This window comes from Tenrec ecaudatus, chromosome 1 (genome assembly GCF_050624435.1).
Source record: "Tenrec ecaudatus isolate mTenEca1 chromosome 1, mTenEca1.hap1, whole genome shotgun sequence".
Classification (NCBI taxonomy): Eukaryota; Metazoa; Chordata; class Mammalia; order Afrosoricida; family Tenrecidae; genus Tenrec; species Tenrec ecaudatus.
This window is the reverse complement of record NC_134530.1, coordinates 268,150,700-268,169,664: the sequence shown is the minus strand read 5'-3', so window position 1 is coordinate 268,169,664 and position 18,965 is coordinate 268,150,700. Positions and strand designations below refer to the sequence as shown.

Genomic DNA, 18,965 nt, shown 5'->3' with positions numbered 1-18,965 from the left:
CTTTGCTGTTCTTTTTTGGGCCGATCTGGCTACAGCACTTAAATAAGACTTTGGAACAAAACCCAAACAAAACAAATCAGCGTCCGGCAGAGAACCAAAAGGTAACTGAGATTTTACCAAGTGCAAAATCTCAGGGGCGGCGAGCGGGCTCTCGCTCCAAGGACAGGCTCCGGTGGTTCCTTTAAGGCCCGCCCCATCAAGGAGGCGGGGCGTGTTCCGATGGGGCGGGGCGTCGCCAGGTGAGGCCCCGCCCCTTCCGGGCGGCGTGTGAGTGGCCCGCGAGCTAGCGCGCCGGGCGGTTTCCTAGGAGATGAAACACACACGACGCGGGAGCTTCATAAGGGAGCTAACGAGGTAAGCGGCCGGCGCGGGCCGGTAGTCCCGAGCGGGCTGCGGGGCTGCCACCCTCCGTCCAGCCCGAGCCCGTCCTGCGCGGCCGGCCCGGCATGTCTCCCCGACGCCCGGTGCTGCCGTCGCCCACCTCCGCGGAGCGCTGGGGCCTGGACGCCGGTAGGGGGAGGGGCGCGGGGAGGGCCTGGGGGCGGGGCGCGGCGGGAGGGGGGAGGGGGCCCGCGCCGGCTGCTCTCTCGCCTCGGACCGCGGGCTTGCGCCGGGGGCACGGACGCGGGCACGCTTTTCCGCCTGTGAGACCTCAGCCCGAAGCCCCTTCTCCGTCCCGCAGCTCTTGGGCTGGAGGGGGAAGTACTTCGGTACTTTTAGACGAGTGAGGAGCAGGATTGGGGCGCTGGGGTGGATTTCGGAACATTTACAAAGTAAAACGGAGGTGAGAAGAAACAAAGCTCCAGTAGCGTCCCCGTCGTCGCACCCCGAATCAGGGGCAAGGGAAATGCAGGGTGCCGGCGCGGGGGCGCTTCCCAGGGCGCCTTGCCCAGAGGGGCTGCTCACCCGGCGCTCCCAGGAGTCGCCCCTTCACGCAGACAGACAAGGCAGCCCCCCCCCCCACCCTCCGGCCTTCTTCCCTGAGAAGGATCTGTGTTAGCAAACACCGTTGCTTTAATTGCGAATAAGATGTTTTCATTTAGTTTACAGAAGAGGTCAAAGTCGACTGTGGGGACTCGGGGGTAAACACAAACAAAAAACAAACCAACTCCTGAGGTTTAGTGGTTAGCATTCCCAGTTCCAAGGTGTTTAAGTGCTTGGCTGCCAAGTGGTAAAAATGGGGCATTTCGAATTTACCAGCCTCTGCACAGGGCAACGAGGGAGCCATGGCATTCTCCAAAGATCCCAGCGGCGGAAACCCTGCGGGTGGAATCCGCTGGCTGGCTGAGTTAGGTTCTGGGTTACAGGGTCACGGAAGAGTATGATTGATTGGCCCGATGATATCAGGTTTGCTCATTTCAATTCCAAAAGGAAGGACGCTTCAAATGAGGGGACTCTTGCTCTAGTGATAATTGCATTGCCATAGAAGGAACCTCTTTTAATCAGAATAAGTAGATTTACTTTAATCTGAAAAAGACAACCTGTATGCAAAGTAGAGATGTGAGCAGGAGAAAGACGGGCTTCCTACTTCTGTAAAAGGCACTTCTACCCCGCCCTACAGGGTCGCCCTGCGGTGGCAGTAGCAGTGAGAGCCGAGCCAAGGGATGTGGGCAAAACTTACTGCCCAGGCTTTTGGCTGCTTTATTCCATCTGAGAAGTCCCTGCGACTGCGGTGAAGAGGGAAAACTGAACATGGTACAAACCAGCCTTGATGAATGCTTGAGCTCTTCCCTGGAGTAGCTTTTGTTTGTTTTTAAATAATTTGTGAATATTAGCACAGAGTCGTGTTATTATTTATTAAAAACAATTGCTGTTTTCTCATTTTAATTGCTCCTGATTTCTGTATAGGGATGATTTGGTTTCATTTGCAATCTTTTTTTTCCCTGTTTTGTTTTTCAACAATGATTTCAACAACCATTCTTTTACAAACGTTATGCTGCCCTTAGAGGGATATTACAGAATGTTCTACCCAGTTGAAGTTGAAGACATCCAAAATGTGATCTGTTCAGTGATTGGCAGACACAGATTTTACCCTCCATTTGCCCTCTGTGCTAATCTTCTGTAATCCTGCCTAAATCCCTCATTAGCTGGAAGGCCCTGTGGAGAGGAAAGCTCCAGTTGACAGTCATGCACTTGTTGCTCTCCAGTGGGAAGCCCTTGTCCCACAGAAAGAAACACTGCCTGTCCTGGGGAGCCCATTGGTGCAGCCACTGTGTCGATCCCGCTCACTTGGGGTCTTCCTCTGTTTTGTCTGCCCCTCTACTCTACCAGGGTTGAAGTACTTTTCCAGAAACGCAGCCCATGAGAACATGGACAAAGCACTTGCGATAAAGTCTCCTCTCTTCTGAGGAGTATTTTGGCTGTACTTCTTCCAAGACATTTGTTTGTTTTTCTGACAGACCGTGACATTCAATATTTTTTAGTCAACAATTCTCCTTCCATTTTATTAACTCGTCAGTCAGCTTTCCCCTGCATTTGAAGGAATTGGAAATACCATGGCTTCAGTCAGGCACCCCTCAGAACTCAGGTGACATCTTTGCTTTTTAACACCTATGCAAAAGAGGCCTTTGACAGCGGATTTACTCATTCAATGTAATAGTTAAAAAGTATATATATAACACACCAGAAAACCCAAACTCACTGCCATGGAGGTGATGCTGATTGTAAGAGTTTACAGGAGTGGAGCATTCAGTCTTTCTCCCAAGGAGCTGCTGGTGGTTTCCAACTGCTGACCCTGAGGATTGAAGCCCAACACATAACCACTACACCACCAGAGCTCCTGCCCAACATAACACTTTGATTTCTCGACTGCTGCAACAAGTGGAAGGAGATTCTTGGCAGCGTCCATCTGTTTTTCAGTTTATCACAGTGTTAAGTACTGGCTCACTTGGGAAGATTGTTGTCTGCATGGAGGTACATCAGATTGAAAATTAGAGTCTCTGATACTCCAGTAAGTGCTTTCAGTTCTCTTCACTTGGAGCAAGCAAAGTTGTCGTAGCTCGGTTGTTAATGAATCTTCCTGCACTTCTTTCTATGGCCCAGCTCTTTGAATTACTTGCTCATTCTACAGATTAAGTATGGTGGAAGGATACAGCCGTGATGCACGCCTCTTTTGATTTTATACCCCAGTGTCCCCTTGTTCTGTTTGAACGACTGCCTCTTGGCCTAGATACAGCTACCACATGAGTACAATTAAGCACCCTGCAATTCCTATTCTCAGCAGTGTTACCACAATTTGCTGTGACCCACGCAGCCGAATGCCTTGGCATAACACAGGTCAACATCATTTTGGAACTCTGTGCTCTCAGCACTTAGATTTTCATTTGTATGTATTTTATTGCCATTATGTGTATAAAGGTATTAATTATGCCTTTATATGGAAATTGAAATGGGAGAAAAAGTACAAGTGTACTTTTCTGATGCAGATCTACACTTGCTCCTCGAAATAAATGTCCCCGAGTAGAGCAACTTGCGTGGTTGGGAGCTTCTGCCCACCAAGAAGAATCTTGAAAGAAAGGCCTTAAATAAGTATGCTTGACACAATGGATGTATGTATGGATTGTGATAAGAGTTGTGATTTCCCCCAATAAAATGATTAAAAACAACGAACAAATAATAAAAATTCAAAGAGAAGAAAGACCTGGAGATCTACTCCCCTCCCCCCCCAAGTCAGCCATTGAAAACCCTTCGGAGCTCAGTTGGACTCTGATACCCAGGAGTCACCAGGCGTCAGAGTTGACTTGATGGCTGCTAGTTAAATAAATCTCTAATGTCACAATAGGAAAAACAAAATATGATAGAAAATCCAATGGGGTATCTAATAAAACAAAACTAAATGACAAAAAAAATAACCCCCCAACCTCTAAAAGCAAAAAACCTGTCTGCCATCAAGTTGACTCTGACTCCTGGCACCCCCATACGGTGCAGGGCACTTAGGATGTGCTACGGTTTCCGTGGCTGTAGTCTAGGGAAGCAGATAGCGACACCTTCCTCCGTGACGCTCTGCCTGGGTTTGACCGGCAACCGCCAGGTCAGCAGTCAGGCCAACCATTTATGTCACCCAAGACGTTGTAGTTAAACTAATTGAAGTTCATAGTTACATTAGTTACTGGGTTTTTGTTTTTAATTTGTTATATTTCTGTATATTCTCAATCACTGCTGTCAGTTGATTTTGGCTAATTGTAACCCTCCCAGGACTGCCCCATGTGGGTTTCTGAGACTGTAGATAGTGATTTTTAAGTTATACATGCACACTGATCCTAAGTAGTCTTGATATTAATTATGTAATACCTTAGTGCTTGGGATCAATCTGTATAACTTAAAAGACCACTTACAAATGATTATTTTTTCCACATAAACAGGGAACCATTTGCTGGTGTTTATTAAGAGCATATTGACTCAAATTTAAGTGGAGAAACTGAACCTATTGATTGCCAAGTAGATTCCGACTCATAGTGACCCCATAGGATAGAGTAGACCTGCTCCGTAGGCTGGTAATCCTCCTGGGAACGAACAACCTCACCCTTCTCCTGCCTTGGGGTCCTTGGGCTCAAACCTCTGACCCTTAGGAGCTCAGTATGTAACCCACTGCACAACAAGGACTCCTTTTGAGAAACAGAAAAAAGCCCCTGAATTGAATGGGATCTGTTGGCTTGATCCTTTTTTTTCAAGATTCTGGCCTTTGAAGGCATAGTTATCTATGTGAAGTAAGATAAAACAATCAGCGAATGCCCCCTCTGTTATTTAGGAACCCTGGTGGCTTACTTCGTACAGTTTTGGAAACCCACAGAGGGCCTCTATGAGATGGCCATGAGTTTGCGTCTGGTTTTCCTTGTTATTTAAAAGACTGAATAGTATTCTTCCAAAGCTTCCCTTTACTATACTTTTCTGGACACATGTGTGGTTCGTTCTCCTTTAGACCCTGTGTTACATGGACAAATATAACATGTTCTTATTGGTCCTAAATTTCTGCATATGACACAGAAGCAGTTTCTATCATTTTGTGGAAATTAAGCAGTGCTGCAGGGAAAGAAAACTAATCTTAATAAAGCATTAAGTTAGAAAAGCCGTTTTAAGGCAAATTATTGTTTTTTATCACTTTATTGGGGGCTCATACAGCTCCTATCACAATCCATACATATATCCATTGTGTCAAGCACATTTGTACATATGTTTCCATTATCATTTTCAAAATGTTTTCTTTCTATTTGAGCCCTTGGTATCATCTCTTCATTTTCTCCCCTCCCTCCTCTACCCTTTCCTCCCTCATGAACCCTTGATAATTTATTATTACTATTTTTTCATGTCTTACACTGACCCATGTCTCCCTTCACCTACTTTTCTGTTGCCCACCCCCCTGGTATACTATACTTTTATGTAGATCATTGTGATCAGTTCTCCCTTTCTCCCCCCACCTTCCCCTTCCCCTCCAGGTATCTCATTATTGGTCCTAGGTAAATTGTTCTTATGGTGCCAAACATCTGTTCGCATTTGCACTTAAACAGAAAGCCTCTTAACAATGAAAATCAAAATAAGATAAATAGATGTTCCAGGAGGATCAAAACCCAGCCAAACTCATTGCCATCAAGTCGATGTGACCTTGTCAGAAACAGTTGATTGAAATACAGACCTGAAATAGAACCAATCCGAGAACACTACTAAACTACTCGTAGGGTTGATGCTAACCAGTGCTTTGTTTTGTCTAATCTCCATGCCATTTTAGTCACAGATCCCACTTTGTCAGGGGACTCTGGGAGCTTCGAGAGACTGTCATGGGCAGACATAGCCCTTGAAGCCTTAGCATCACTCAACAGTTATGCCATCAGGGCAAAAATTAGTCATGGCAGTAGTTTCTGGGTAGTGCAAGTGACTAACACCCTTTAGTCTACCAAGAAGTACTGAGGAAGAAAGGTCTGACCATTCATTTCCAAAAAGTCAGCCATTGAAACACATGGAATCCAGGTTTACTCTGACACACATGAGGTTTCCATCAGTCAAGATTTGCACTTGGTTTTTTAAAAAAAAGTAATTGTGATCCTGGAGAACTCTTGAACAGCTACTTTATTAAGCTTTTATAAGGGGGTTTAAGAAAATTTGTTGAAAAGTGGAATTAAAAGATGATGGGATTTTTCCATGAACTTTTTGAAAACGGCTTGAATATTTTTTAACCTTTTCATTTATTAGGCACTGGGGGTGCAAATGGTTAAGCACTGAGCTGCTAACTTCAAGGTTGGTGGTTCACATCCACCAGAGGTGTGTTGGAAAAAAGGTCTGGTGATCCACTTCCTCAAGGTCACAGCTATTGAAGACACAGCTATGGCGCACAGTTCTGCTCTGAAGCACATGAGGTTGCCATGAGTCAGAGTGGACTTGATGGCAGTGGGATTTGTTGTTGACTGTCTGGATGTGTATGCAGGTATTTGAATCTGGGGAGATGCCGAGTCTCAGGTTTATGGGAGTTGGGAGCTGGAATGCCTTGGTTTTACATTTATGTTCATTGAAGTCCGGTGGGTTAAAGATAATTGGTATTCACCTGGAGCAAAAGAGGCAGGAGCATCAAGAATAGGAGTAGCATATGGAATGTGTGCCAGATTGCCTTCATGAACAGGAGACCAGAAGACCTGGATGGTGGCCTGCTGCCGTTACTATTTTGATCAAATATTCAATAGAATTCCAGTCAGTCACGGGGAAATACAGAACAGAATTCACTTCAGTGAAGACTCCAGAGTTCCTGGAATCTTAAAATTTGGATGAATCCCTAAAAGTATTGCCCTGAGAAAATCTGTAAAACTTTAAACAAAAATAGCTACTGTAGTCTCCTCAAAACACAGCAGTAGTTTAACTTTATGTGTAAAAACGCCCTCCTTGATTCGTATGCTCCCTTAAGAATAAACTAGGTGGGATCAGATTGACTACAGTAATGGGAAAGATTAGACAGGATGCTTACAGGGCTGTGAATTTGTGAGCTGAGAGGACAAACTCAGGTAAGAATGGCTTCCCAACTCAAAGAACATACTCGGTGCCCTTAAATGGCACACGTCGAATATGTTAAATTATTTTAGGCTTAGTTTTATTTTTTAATAAACATTTTTAATAGATTTACTTTTCTTTGGACATAATGCAAATGTACAGATCAATAGTACAATCCAGATCACAACTCTTGTAAGCTTTTCTGTGTATATTCTCAATCCAACAACAACAAAATAAAATTGTATGTGCAGGGTCTGTCATACGTCGAGCACATACAGTTTACTGGCAAAAGTGTAGCTATTTGTATTTGTGAGTTTTCCCCATGCATTAAGTTGCCAGAAAGTTTCTTAAGAGATTAATTTTATCCTCGTTTTGATTTTCTTACAGGGTGTTCATAAGAATGGAAGCACTGTTTCCTCGCCAGATTCCTTATTGCTGTAGTTCATGAACCTACTGAGTCTCGGGGGAGAGCCTGCCTTTAACGATGCTGAACCTGTCACCAGCCTAAGGAGTCTGTGGGAAAAACAAAGAGAGTACAAGAAGCATTTAAATTTCTCTTCAACAAGAAAGTTAATTCCATCAACCATTCCTGCTGCTTTGTTTTCCAAGATGAACCGCTATACAACCATGAGACAGTTGGGGGACGGCACCTATGGCAGTGTGCTTATGGGCAAGAGCAACGAGTCGGGGGAGCTGGTGGCCATCAAGAGGTACTGTGTGCAGCAGGGCGAGGTTTACCCACGAACCGCTCATCTTTGTTTTCCTTTGCTTGGCTGAGAGTTGACACAGGCTTGCTTGGCTAAGGTAGAATGTCCTTCTGGAGAAAACATGGCCCCCCCAAAGGAATTCTGCTGATCTCTGTGGATTATTATTTTAGTGCTTTGGTTTGTCCACCTACCACGATAAACCAGAAATTACACATGCTCTGTTTTTTATGCACAATAGATATGGCCTGAAACTGTGCTGGGAGAGCTTGGGATAGTTTTAGAATTTAAGTTTGCACTTGCAGAGTTGAGCTTCTTATTTTTTAAAAATGATAAGACCTCAAATCAGATGATCTTTATAGTATCAAATTGAATTCTGAGTGGCATATGGTAGTTCCAGGGCATTTAGATCAACTGCCCTATCTATGGCTGCATAACAGATTACCTTGAAAAGTAGTGACTTAAAACAGAACCAAACTAATTAACTCACACAGTTTCTGTGAGTCGGGAATTCAGATGTTTGCTGGAGGATTCTGGTTCAGAATTGTTTAGCAGGACAGTTGGTGTGGTGAAATACTGTTTTAAAATGGTCCCTTCGGCAAAAGAGTAGTGACTTAGGAATGGACACAGGATGACCTTGGTTAGAGGTGGTGGTGGCCGGATTTAGGCAAATAGCACTGGGGTTGGGCACAGTACCCTCAATGAAGGACTATGTAGGAGGTGGATGCTATACAGGACCTGGTGGCTGGGCATAAGCAAACAAAAAAACTCAACTTGCTGCCAGCAAGTCAGTGCCGATGCATTGCATCCCTATAGGACAGGGTGGAACTGTCCCTGTGAGTTCTGAGACCTTACTGTTCACAGGAGTAGAAAGCACTGTCTTTGTCCACAGGAGAAGCTAGCGATTTTAAACTGCTAACCTGTGGACGGATCACAGCCCAAGTAACCACTACACCATCGGGCCGTAAGCAAAGTGATTTAAAAGATTAGGACCAGTCCAGGCTACCTCTGGGGATGTGGGCTTCAGTGGGCAGCGGTGGTTCTGTGACAGGGAAGGAAACAGGCTAGGCTTCGGGATGAGGAACTGGAGCTCCATTTTGGGCATAGTGACTACGTTGCCTGTCCTTAAAAACAACTCCACTGCTGTTGAGTCGAGTCCAACTTATAGAGACCTTGTAGAGGTCTGCAAATCTTACCAGCAGCATTCTGTCTCATGTTTTCACCACTGAGGGACTGTTGGGTTTGAACTGCCAACCAGGCTGTGAGAGACGTGAGTGGATGGTCCTACAAGCAGCTGAGTCTGCTCCACACAAAGGGCTGGGAGGGCCATTTAGGAGTTGTTAGTCTGTAGGTATAATTGCAGCTTGATAGAAGAAGATATGAGGTCCTCACTTAGGATATTACAGAGCCCCAAGATACAAAGGATGAGCCCTGAAAGGGCCTGACAAAGGAAATTGAGAAGGAGCCACGAGTAAAAGTGGTGCAACTTGGAGAGTATTGAAAAGATTTGAATCCAAGGAAAAGATCTTAAGAGGAGTGCTTAGCTGAAAAACAAGTAAAACTAATGACTGGAAGCATCTCGATTAGTTAGGAATGCTTCTTGATGCAAATATGTCAATAAATAGCAAGTCACCGAACCAGAGTCTTAAATAAATAGGACTTTGTTTTTCTCACGTATCAAGAAATCTTAAGATTGATCAGTCGTTCCACAGTATAAGAATTTAGGCTTTTCACTACCCTGGTGGTGTAGTGGTGAAATGTTGGGCCCTAACCCTGAGGTCGGCAGTTTGAGGAGCAGCCGCTCCTCCAGAGGAAGGATGAGGCTTTCTGCTCGATGGCAGTGAGTTTCAAACTGGGTGGTTAGCTTTATGGTTTTTGTCCTCAGACATGCCTCCTCTAATACATGTGTTAGATTTGGGAAGGGAACGCCAGCTCACCTTGGGCTCGCAGAATAATCACGACCAGTTGAGATGCAAAAGCGGCAGAAGGAGTTTATTTGCTAGCTCGAGCTAGGGCTTCCCTCCCTCCACTGCCCAGCACAGGGGGGACCCAGCATCCAAAAAGGAATCAGCCTTGAGTTCTTTGTTCGCTGGGCTTTTATGGGGCCAGGGACCAGGGGCAGTCCAGTGTTACTGTTCTCTAAACTTACTGGAGAAAACTTCTGGCTCCAGCGTTAGTTGGTGAGCAGTTTCGCGCATCCTTCCTTGACTGGTCATTCGGTGGTGGGTTGTTGCTTGAATTTCACTGGCTAGGTTGAACTCCGGCGCTGCACCCTACTGGTCAGTCTGGAACAGGTGATGCCTCATCTGAGAGTTAACCTCAGTGACCAGGAATCTGAAACTGAAACTTAGGCCTGCCCCAGACTTTGGTTTTATACAGCCTGTCATGACGCTGATGCTGGTAGTTATAAACCAGGACCCCACACATGCCTCTATTGTAATCCCTCCAGACATTACATCAATGTTCAAGAAAGCAAGAAGGAAGATAAATATCTTTAGGATTAGTTAATAAAATATCTTTCCCAGAGGCCCATAAGTGACTTGACTTCCACTTACAGGAATTTGAGAATGTTAGCATGAGGAAGAATATTTGTATGTAACTCACTTGGTAGGGCAAGGCTGCTTCTCCTTATTTATTTATTCCTTTTTTATCAAGGCTCAAAATTCCATCAAAATTTATTTGCATGAGGTGGAGGGTGAAGATTGAGAAGTTGGGAAAGCTGTAAAAATGTAAAGGGTAATTTTTGAAAATTGTGTCCTTGCTGACATCTCAAAGAAAGCTCTCGCATAAAGTTCTCACTAGAAGATGGGTAATAAGAGTCCCTTGCCTTCGCTTTAAGTTAACAAATACTTATTCAGCTCTCCCCTTTAAGCCACTGAGTGGCTATTCCAAATCCCAGGGCCTGCGCTCTGAGGTACATATGTGGCTATAGGAATTCAGTTGTTCTTTCAACAAGCATTTATTGAGCACCTTTGTGCTGGCAAGTGTAAGATTTTGTGGGTGTCCTTGAAAAGCTTAAGGAGCTCTGGTGGCACAGTGGTTAAGGGGTTCAGTTACTAACTGACAGGTCTGCAGTTCAAACCCACCAGCCTCTTCAAGGGAGGAAGCTGTGTCAGTCTGCTTCTATGAAGTTTTACAGCCTCAGAAATCCTATGGGGGCAGTTCTACTTTGCCTGAATGGAATAGATAGGAATAGGTTTAATTTTTTAAGCATACATTTTTGGGTGCTTAGGGAGAACTGAACATAAGAAACATATGTTACATAGTATTTCAGGAGATGATAGCAGGAGCCCTAGTGGCTCCACATTGGGCTGCTAACCACAGGTCATCATTTCAAAAGCACCAGCTGCTCCTCAGGAGAAAGGCAAGGCCTATTCCTGTACAGAGTCACAGTCTGGAAACTCCCAGGGACTGTTCTACCCTGTGCCACGGGGTCATATGAGTCAGCATGGACTCAATGGCAGTTGAGCTTGTTGGGTTTTTTTATTATTATTTGTTTTTTAAGAGGTGAGTACTGTGGAGAGAAGGAGAAATAAAGTGGGGAAAGAAGTCTAGTAATAGCACTATCATTTCCCTAAGATAATATTGACTAGTTGGAACCAAACTTACCGCCATCCAGTCCATAACGACTCATAGTAGTTGGGAAGAGCCGGGGAAAGTAGCTCAGGGTGTGAACTACAGCTCCGAACGACCTTTTAGTCCCTGTAACCTGCAAGAAACTATGCGCTCATCGATTCTGTCTGCTGAAAGCTTTTTCTCACTCTCCTTATGTTCCGTTTTCAAAGTGGCCTCCCTGATCCGTAAATCTTTAAGAGGTTCCATTGTTATTTCATCTCATGGCCTTTAAACTAAGTTGTACACGTGTTTTGTGTACACTGGCTTAAAGACCCTGCCCTCTACTAAATAGTAAACGTTGTGGTAATCACACTGCCCTTTGCAGGTGTAGAATGAAGGAATCAATGAAAAAGTAATGTGAAAGGAAATGCTTTGTGCTAGCCATTCTAAGAAGTTGGTCTGCCTTTTCGATTGTTATTTGTGTAAGGGATTGTCTGCATTTGATGCAAATAGACGTGTTGTCTTAGGGGGAGGTATTGTGGAGTCGTAGTACCTGCCGGAAAGAACGTAGCTTGTTGGTAGATGTGGGTTTAGCTAGAAGACATTTCACAAGTAGAATAGCAGTTTTACTTACTACTAAAGTGGGGGAAATAACTTGAATAAATCATTATCTGACCTTTAAAAGATTTTTTTAAATTCCAAATTAACATTTTAAGGATCACAGCAGACTGTATGTGCAGTCCAGGATGATTTTATTAGAGTCCTTTGATTGCTATATTTGTGTTTACTTCTATTTGGCTTTAAGTTGGTCACTGTGCTAGATTTGCTAGATTTGTGTTCTATGTCATTTTACACATATAAATAATTTATGTATAGCACTGGAACATCCCACTGGACAGCCCTCAGTTTCACCAAGCCCTGTCATAAGTGTCTGTTACCTAAATTAATGAACTCTGGTTCCCTGAGGATATTTTAGAAATGATCGCAGCAGTAGCCATTCATGTTTAACTGAACTTTATTACAGATATTGGTGCAAATATGAGGATCCAGTATATATTGGATGCTGTACTGAACAGTTTATAATGTACTTTTTTCTCTTATTTACATTCAATAAGTCATGTCCAGTTGCTTCAATGTATTTATTGCAGTCCCCTTAATGTAGCATCACTTACCCACTTCCTGTGTTTCCTGTTTCTAATCCTCCTCCTCTTAAAACCTTTTGATCATTGTCCTTGGATAAATGCTGCCCTTTTGATCTTAGATGGTCGATTCTTCCAACAATAATGCAGTTAGGTGGGGATGTGTGTTCTGGTTCAGACATGATGGGTGATTCAGGACGACAGTCTTGGGGCTCCTACAAGTCTCTATCTGTAAGACCAGTGAGCCTGGTCTCTTAAGATTTCAAGTTTTGCTCTGTGTTTTTCTCCCACCCTAACCAGGACCTTCTAATCTGATCCTTTGCAGGGCAGTTGGTACTGGTAGCTGGGCACCATCTAGTTTTTCTGGTCTCAGGGCTGTGGTGAATTAGTGCTCCATTTCTGCACTGGATTGTCACCAGCTGTCTTTTGAATTTCATAACTCTCTCTTCTGGACAGGGAGAGACCTTAAATGGTTGCTCATGAGCCTTTTAGATGCTAGTCACTCTTCATCCTAAAACGATGTGGAATACTGTTGTTGGGAACTGTGTTATGCCTATTGACCTTGTCCTATGAGACTATGGTCCTGAACCCTTAGTGGCTAAGTCCAAGGGTTCAGGGCCTTAGTGACGCACTCCCTTCAGGTGTTATGACTAGGAAGTTTTCATAACTTTGCCCCTGTATACTCTGCCTCACTCATGAATACATTGCAGCCAAGGTAAATACACATACACAAATAACCTTCTGTCAAACCTCTCTCTGTGAGTATGCTCTGTTTCCTCCTATACCTATACAACCTGAATGTTTACTGTTCTTTGCTTACATAATAGTTTCTACTTATTTAATAGCTAAACAATTTGAGGCACTGAAGAAGGCTATTGGGTAATTCATCCAAGACCATATAGTTAGTACATAGTTGAGGAAGGATTCGAATCCCAGCAGCCCGCATTCTTGATTTCAGACTGCTAATACTTCATTGAGGAGCCCTGGTGGGACTGCTAACTGCAAGGTCAGCAGTTTGAACCCACCAGCCACTCTGTTGGAGAAAGAGGAGGCTTTCTGCTCCTGTTGCAATTTACAATCTCAAAAACCCTAGAGAGCAGTGATACTCTGTTCTTAGGCTCTCTGAGTATTGGACTCTTTGCAGAGGCTCTGGACTATAGGAATTCTAATTAATAAAGGTAATTAAGTTTTCTGAGAACCTTCTAGAACATCTTAAAAAGAGATTATAATGCTGTAGGAAAGTAATTGAATATATTTTATTTTTATAATTCAATTTTGTAATTTCCCCCACCTGAAGAAACATTTTTAAGAATGCGAGTCTTGTTTTTTTCTTGTCTCATATTTCATGTGATGCCTAGAAACCTATTCGAATAAAAATGCAGCCTCTAGCGACGGTGTCCCGGGGTTCAGTGCTTGGCTGCTAATGAAAAGAGTGGCAGCTGTAACCCTCCAGCTGCCCTTGGGAGAAAGATGTGGTGGTCTGCTTGCGCAAAGCTTACCGCCCTGGCAACCCTGGGGACAGGGCCGCTCTTTCTGTGGAGTCGGTGGGATTGTCAGTCTGTTGGTGCAGTGGTTACCAGTTGACTGCAGGGTCAGCAGTTGCAAGCCACCAACTCCTCGCTCTGTGGCAGAGAGAGGAGGCTGTCAACGCTCATAAAGGTTTACAGTCACACGAAATTTAAAGAGGGCATTTCTGCTCCTTTGTAGCCTCAGTGTGAATCAGAGTCAATTTCATAGCAGTGGGTCTAGTTGAGTGTGATTTTTTTTTACCACTGTGGTATGTACTTGTGTCATGTGTTAAATCTACGAAATAAATACATTTTTGATTTATTACTCTTTGATGGTAAGCACCATTGGATGGAGAAGAGGGAGTAAAGAACAACACAGAAGAAAGGTGTTGCTAAAACTTGGTTACTCTTGCATTTTTCTGTCAAATCACTTAACTCATGGACCTCTTATTTAAAACTGAGATAATGGGTTGTCAAATAAATCATTCAGCTAAATTTGCTGTCAAAACTTGTGATTTCTTCACCCATTCTTAATGGAAGGGTAATGTTCCATTTCTAGCTTTCAGGTACCAGAAAGAAAGAGTTTTGGGAGGGGCTCAGAAAAGTACAATTGAGCTGATTAAAGAAATGTAAGCACTTGCCCCGAAAGAAGATTAATGGCAATTCTTTGTCTTTGGGGTCAAACTGAATCTCAGATACCACATTGACTGCCAAGAAGGGCCTGTACTCGACAGAAGGATTTTCTTTTGATGAAGAAAACTCTGCCCTGGGGTTGGTTCAAACTCATAGCAACCTTATAGAACAGGGTAGAACTGTCCCTGTGGGTTTCTGAGACTGTAAGTCTTTACAGGAGTAGAAAGCTCCATCTCTCTCCCACAGAGTGGCTGGTAATATCAGACTGCTGACCTTGTGATTAGTAGTAGCCCAATGAGTAACCACTACACCAGGAAATGGAAATACCCTACCTTACCCAGATGAAAGTAACAGTTGAGTAAGATTATCAATGTCAATGTGTGTCTTTGAATCCTCAGTCCATGAACATTAAACTTTTTTCTTTTAAATTTGCTTCAGGATGAAGAGAAAGTTCTACTCTTGGGATGAATGTATGAACCTAAGAGAAGTTAAGGTAAAATCCTAAAGGTGAAAAGAACATGAGAAGGTCTTTACTGCCTATCTCACAATGATCTCGTTTCCGAAGGAGGGCAATCAAGGAGATTATTCTGTTCCCTGGTGGCAACATGTTTTGTGTGCAGTTTGAAACAACCAGCCAGCCGCTCCGTGGGAAAAAGAGGAAGTTAGTTTTCCGCTCTTACAAAGATTTCCAATCTTGGAAACCCACAAGGGCAATTCTACTCTGTCCTACAGGGTCGCTGTGTGTCAGATTCAGCTTGATGGCAATGAGTGAGTTTCAGTGGGTAGCATTCCAAAGATGATGTTTCTTATGTTTTCCTTTTATCTTCCTGAATTAATTTTTTTCTTATATATTTAAATCCTTGATTGTGATTCAGATAATGATTTACAAAGTAGATCATCAGTTGTACATTCAACAATTCACACACATTTTGTTTCAACTCATCCATTTTAATCTCCTAAATGTACCAGGGTGTACCTCACTTCCTCCCAATTTTCTGAAGTAATTTTCGCATGATATTATCAAAGGAAAGGGAGTGTTTGAAATTGTTACTGTTGACATGGGCTGTCAAGTTGATTCTGACTCTTGCTCCGTAAGGCAGAGTAGAAGCGTCTCCCAGGGCTTTCATATATGCAGAAGCAGGAAGTCTCATCTCTCTTGAGTGGCTGGCGAGTTCGAGCCGCTGACCCCTTATAGCGTTCACATGCTTAGCGCTGCCCCAGGAGGGCGTTCGTTTGTAAGCGGCTCTGTGCCATTGGGGAGAAAGATAAACCTTCTTACTCCATAAAGACTCACAGTCTCTGAAACCCACAGAGATAGTTCTATGTCGCCCTAAGGGGTCGATGTGAGTCGGAATCGACTCCGTGCCAGTGGGTGAGTGATTTGCCATTTACTCACATTTTATACTGTATGACGTGGAGAGATTTTTGGAGGCTTTTGCATGGAGTTTTACATGATTATGTCAGAAAAATAAGTACACGTTGAACTGGCAGAAGTGTGTGCTATATTTACACCAATGACACTCCCCCCCCCCCCCACCCCAAAAAGTAGCTGCCAAGGCTCCTTATGTACAAACAAAAGCTCAGGAGGTTTGGTTCTTTGGTTTAACATCATGGTTTTATGGGGTATCCCAGATAATTGGCCTAATCCTGTTTTTGGTATTTCTGTTCAACCACCTAGTTTGTTGTATGGTGCCTGGGGTTTTAAAAGCTCATAAGCAGCTATCAAAGGCACGGTTAGCTTCTGTGTACTAGGCAACAGCGGAAAGAGTCAGGGACAGAGGGAAAATAGATTGTGTGACTAATGGCTTCCATGAATTTACTGCCACGAGATCAGAAAAAACTGTATGATGCCCACGTTGTACCACTGAACATTTCAATAAAATATTTTATAGAATTATTTAATCAAAGAAGGGAAACTACAGAACAGAATTAAAAAAAATTCATGGAATCCAGCATTTGTGGAACTATGAAGGGTGGCATGAACCCATAATTTTCACCCTAAGATAATCTTTAAGTTGGATAATTTGACTTCTATATGTCTTGATGTGTTTTTTTGGGGGGGGGGGTTAATCTATTTGACGTTCTCTCTGCTTCCTGCATAGTTATCGTCTCCTCCTTTGTAATATTGAGGAAATTTTCTTCCATGAATTCCTTACTATTTTAACTGTAGATTTATTTGTTTCTTCCTGCTTTGGCACACCAATAATTAGAATATTATTTGTCTTCATGGCATCCCGCATCATCCTCAGGCTTTCTCCAGATTCTTTTGCTTTTTTGTTTGATTGTTTCTCTAGTTTGCTGAGGTCTCCTTGGTTGTCTTCAAGTTCAGGGATTTGATTTTCTTTCATTCTATTGCTCAGATCTTGTACTGATTTTTATTTCTTCTAACTCATGCCTAAATTTCCTTTGGGTGTGAGGTTTTTAGTATCTCCATGTCTCCTTTGCTTTCTGGATTGATCCCTGACCTCTTGTAGAGCCATAAGCATCATTCTCTGTATCCTTTTTCACGGTCGCGCTGTAGATGATGCGTAGGCTCCCGGGTTGTGCGGGGTTAGATAGGAGCTGGAAATCATACTGTGTGGAGATGAGGAGGGAGTGATAGTTGGGTGGGCAGGAGGAATAGGAGATAGGTGCTCTAGAGTAGGTTTAAGTGGTGGTGTTAATCATAGGAAGCCTTCCTGTTAAATATAGTAATTTTTGATGAGTTAGAAGAGAGGCTTATACGAGATATTAATACTTGGTGGGTTATAAGAGAGTGTGGGTTACTGAGGTAGGGGAGTAGGGTCTTGAGGCTGGGGTAGGTGAGGTAGGTGGCTGGGGTAGGTGAGGGGTATATTAAGAAATTACCACAGCCACTGATTGGCCCTGTATGTTCTATAGGGAGAGTGTAGCCCGTCTGTTACTGCGTTTAGAGCAGAAGGCCCTTCTTGCAGTGGACGCCTGTTCTCCAGGGGCAGAGTCCCCTGTTATATTGTGGAGCAGCACTGTCCATTCTTCACGCCAGCGTCCCAGGGTGGAAGTGAGCTATTGGAGTGAGGCCCAAGGTGGGTGGGGGTGGGCACATCCAGTCAGGAGGACGTTAAGCCCCACTGTCAGCCAGACCCCTGACAGGTAGGGGAGAGGGACTAAGACACACCCAAATATTTGGTTTTTGTTCGTCTGGCAGGAAAAAGTTGTTTTGTGGTTTTCTTCCTCAAAAGAAAATAGGAAAAATTCTAATACATTCTTGAAGCTCCCAGAGCATTCAAGTTGTGTTCCTGTCTTATGGGGGCCGGATTCCTGTTTCAGTTAGCTGGGAGTTTCTGTCTGGCTGCCATTAGTGCTTAGCCCTTGCAAAGAGGTGGGAAGAGGGGATCAGGTAAGGCACTGAACCTATGAAGGTTCTGTTTTTGCAGGCCCAGCCTCCAGGGCTCCCAGTGGTCTTTGAGGGAATGGGGCCCTGGGCTCTATTTGGAGGGTGGTCTGACTTGGGATGAGAGAGGAGGCTGACACCAGCCCACTGAGTCCACTGAACTAGGGGAGAAAGGAGACCTCAGCAACTTCCGCTGTGTTCTCTGGGGCAAAAATCAGAGACAGTGGTCTAAAATGTTCCTGGAGTGCTGGGAACCCAGGTCCTGTGTAAATTCCCAGAATTAGCCTTCTCACCACACACGGGGAGTTCCAGACAGGGGATTCTATCTTGGTGCCATCTTCCCAGCTCCTCCCCCTACAATAATCTTTAAACCTTAAACCAAAAATATCATCTAAATACCATAGATTCATCTTAAAACCAAATACCTCAAGAAATCTGCCTTAAGCATAATGCTGTGTTTTAAAAAACCGTTTTATTGATATATAATTCATGTACCATATAATTCAATGGTTTAAATACATTTAAAAGAGTTGTACAATTAGTTTTAGAACATTTTCTTTATTCTTGTTCCCATTATTATTAGCTCCCTATTATTCCCCAACCTCTTCTGCCACAACCCTAAGGAGCTCTTAATTGAGTTACCTATCCTGGGTTTCAAGTAAAGAAAGTAATACAAAAACCCCAGTGACAACAACAAAATAAGTCACAGAGAAAGCCTTAAATACCAAAGAAAGCTGAAAATAATAGAAACTAGAACAAATTGAAAATGGATCAAAAGGGAAAACAAATAACACTGTATTAAATTTTAACCTAACTACATCTCCAGTGATCCACTTTCAAGTACACTGTGTCTGAGCACAAGGCTGTTCAATCCATAGTCAGTGGGTCTGAGGGAGTTCAAGGGAGTCTTAATCTGAACTGGGATTCTGCATATGGGTATGGGGCTTTCACTGTTATCCACTGTCTCCTGCAAACCGAGTGCTCAGAATTTAAATTCTAATACAGTTCCCTCTTCTGATCTTAGATTTTATTTTGTACAATCCTTAGATCACGTGGGCTGGTGTACTCCTTTGTGGAGAATTTAATACTCTTTTTAGAGTTATTT

General features: G+C 43.6%; 1 protein-coding gene across 2 annotated transcripts in view; it reads left to right on the top strand.

The window, feature by feature from the left end:
* The first annotated feature begins 239 nt into the window (after positions 1-239).
* MAK (male germ cell associated kinase) overlaps positions 240-18,965 on the top strand; it is a 63,263-nt gene continuing 44,537 nt past the window's right edge. For both annotated transcript variants that reach the window (XM_075532349.1, XM_075532354.1), the window contains exons 1-3: positions 240-354; positions 7,357-7,679; positions 14,947-15,001. In XM_075532349.1, coding sequence (XP_075388464.1) covers positions 7,414-7,679; positions 14,947-15,001 — 321 coding nt within the window. In that variant the 5' untranslated portion in view covers positions 240-354; positions 7,357-7,413. The remainder of the gene's footprint in view (positions 355-7,356; positions 7,680-14,946; positions 15,002-18,965) is intronic.